At 61.8% G+C, this 2,927-nt stretch overlaps 1 protein-coding gene across 1 annotated transcript; it reads left to right on the top strand.

Moving 5' to 3' along the window:
* Positions 1 to 1,055: 1,055 nt before the first annotated feature.
* On the top strand, positions 1,056 to 2,110 carry KLF14 (KLF transcription factor 14). The gene has a single exon (XM_052639128.1). It carries the CDS (start codon positions 1,056 to 1,058, stop codon positions 2,037 to 2,039), a length of 984 nt encoding a protein of 327 aa, XP_052495088.1. The 3' UTR covers positions 2,040 to 2,110.
* Positions 2,111 to 2,927: the final 817 nt, after the last annotated feature.

Genomic DNA, 2,927 nt, shown 5'->3' with positions numbered 1-2,927 from the left:
CCATTTTAATGTGTTTATCTTGCTGCTAGTCTATAATTTATATTTCAGCGTGGAAATTTGTTTGTATGCCTGTGACAGGTTAATGCAGTTTAAACATGCATTTTTCTTTCGTTGGCTGAATGGTTAAATCGTTACTCAAAAGATTTTAAGTTTCAATTTCAACCATGAGAGGATTCTTTGCTTTTTACAAGGTTAAAAATGTTTCTGGTTCGAAAATTAATTAATGGCTACGTAGCGGCTCTATTTAGGGAATTGGTACGGACCCTGGGTTGACAGCGGGACTGTTAGATGAGAAAACTTTTTTTTTTTTGGTGAAAACTCGGGGATATTTTAAATCTGATCGGAGAGCGGTAACAGTGAAACGCAATCCCAGCCCGCTTTACTAACAATCGTAATTATGAATCGAAAGACATGTCAGGTATAAGCATTTTTTTCCCTTAAAAAAAAAGTTTCGCGGACTCCGCCGGACACCCAGCTGGCGGAGGACCAGCGGGCGAAGGGGGGGCGAAGCCGGCAGGCTGCCCAGAAGTTACGATCGGGGAGTTTTCTCTTTATTAAAATTACCTGGCTCGCCGGCAGAGGCAAGAATGCGAAGACAAGATAATTTCTTAGGCTGTTAGGAATGACTTAGCCCCGGTGGGCCGCGCGTTCCGAGGGGTGTCCTGCCGGCCGGGGCGGGTCCCGCCGCCCCCGCGGGCTCCGGTGCGTCAGGGGCGCGTCAGGCGGGGCGGGCTCCGCGCGGGCGGCCGCGGCGGCTGCTGCTGCTGCGGCGGCGGCGGCGGCGGCGGCGGCGGCGGCGGCGGCGGCGGCGGGCGGCGGCGGCGGGCGGCGGCGGGCGGCGGCGGCGGCGGCGGGCGGCGGCGGCGGCGGCGGCGGCGGCGGCGGCGGCGGCGGCGGGCGGCGGCGGCGGCGGCGGCGGCGGCGGGTGGCGGGCGGCGCGCACCGGGCCTCCTGCTTCTCGCTCCGAGGCAGCGGGGACGGACGCTCCCGAGAACTCTCTCGCCCGCGGCCGGCCGCGCTCGGACGGCGCGCGCCGGCGGCCCGGCGGTGCCAGCATGTCGGCTGCCGTGGCGTGCCTGGACTACTTCGCCGCCGAGTGCTTGGTGTCCATGTCCGCGGGTGCTGTGGTTCACCGCCGCCCGCCGGACCCCGAGGGCGCGGGCGGAGCGGCCAGCTCGGAGGTGGGTGCGGCGCCGCCGGAGTCCGCTCTGCCGGGTCCGGGGCCACCGGGGCCCGCGTCGGTCCCCCCGCTCCCCCAGGTCCCCGCCCCTAGCCCCGGCGCGGGCGGCGCCGCGCCCCACCTGCTGGCTGCAAGCGTCTTGGCTGACTTGCGCGGCGGCTCTGGTGGGGGCTTCGGAGAGTACTCCGGGGAAGTTCTGCGCGACTCGTCCGGCTCCTCCGACCCGACCCCGTGCTCCGGCCCGACCCTGGGCTCCCAGCCAGCCCCGGCCTCCAGCGCAGCCGAGGTCTCGGGACCCATGCACTCCACCGGCGCGCTCGAAGTCCCTGGCGCGCCAGCCGTCCCGGGAGCGCCTGCCCACCCTGGCGCGGTGTCTGGCGTGGCCCCTGGGGCCGGCCCCGCCCCCGCCACGGGTCCAGGCCCCCGTCGGAGGCCAGTAACACCTGCTGCCAAGCGCCATCGCTGCCCCTTTCCGGGCTGCAACAAAGCCTATTACAAGTCATCACATCTGAAGTCCCACCAGCGCACCCACACGGGTGAGCGCCCTTTCTCCTGCGACTGGCTCGACTGCGACAAGAAGTTTACGCGCTCCGACGAGCTGGCCCGCCACTACAGGACGCACACGGGCGAGAAACGCTTCTCCTGCCCACTCTGCCCCAAGCAGTTCTCTCGGAGCGACCACCTGACCAAGCACGCCCGCCGCCACCCATCCTATCATCCTGACATGATCGAGTACCGGGGGCGCCGTCGCACCCCCCGCGTCGACCCGCAACCCGCCAACCTGGTGGACAGCTCCGGCTCCGTCCCCGGGCAGGTGCCCAGCTTCACCACCTGCTTGTCTGACAGTCACTGCTGTTAGTCGTTCCCGCAAGGATGATCCCCCAGGCCACTGTCCTTGCTTTTTCTCTGCCCATCCCTCTTTCCCTGAGTGATTATATCAAGGCACAGACTGGCTTCTCCGCTTTGGCGGGTGTGGGTGGGGGGAGGGGGTCCAGGCAGGCATGTTGGACTCTGGGGAGGGACTGGGGGCCCGAAAATAGCAAGAATTCTTACAACACGTATATCATCCAAAAGGGGGGGATTGCCTCAAGACAGACCCCCGGAACTGATAAGAAGGGATGAACCCCCGTACTCTCCAGAGTCCTGAAGATTCTCCCTTCCGTGGGAACCAGAGATGTGAAACTGGAATTCTCAGGTGCCTGAGGAGCTCTCAGTCTCAAAAGACTCTGGTGTCTTACCCACCCTCCAGGGCGGACCTTGGAGAGGGTGTCAGGGGTGGCAGTCTTGGGAATGTCCAGGACTGGGATGGTGAGAGGCCTTTGGAAACAGAAATGATTTCTATTTCTGTAAACAGTGATGTTTACTAATGTATTTTTAGTATCTTTTAAACAGGGATCCCAGGTTGATAGGAGGTCGATGTCCTCCGCACCCCAGTTGCCCCAGCTACCTCTGCTAGGAGAGGCCATGTAAGAATCCATGTGGATGGATGGCTGGGAGATGCTTCTTGGTGTTTGGGGAGTGGCATGTGTCTGTTTGCAGGTCCTGTTGCAAGGGCTGAAACCCTGCACTTGCGTCGTTGTCCTAGCTTTTCCTGTCATTTGGAGTCCTACTTGGGGAGGTAACTTCCTGGCTCACTCACGATGAGGTTGGTCTAAAATTTTGGAAACAATCATAAATGCACCAGAAATAAAAGGGTGGGCCAGGTGAGTTCCCACTTCACCAAGAGGGCAAACCCAAGTGACTGTGG

This window comes from Budorcas taxicolor, chromosome 4 (genome assembly GCF_023091745.1).
Source record: "Budorcas taxicolor isolate Tak-1 chromosome 4, Takin1.1, whole genome shotgun sequence".
NCBI lineage: Eukaryota > Metazoa > Chordata > Mammalia > Artiodactyla > Bovidae > Budorcas > Budorcas taxicolor.
The sequence above is the reverse complement of the archived record's forward strand: the minus strand, read 5'-3'. Positions and strand labels throughout refer to the sequence as shown.

Excerpts from the sequence above, each read along its gene's own strand:
- KLF14 (XM_052639128.1), top strand. The coding sequence starts at position 1,056 with ATGTCGGCTGCCGTGGCGTGCCTGGACTACTTCGCCGCCGAGTGCTTG.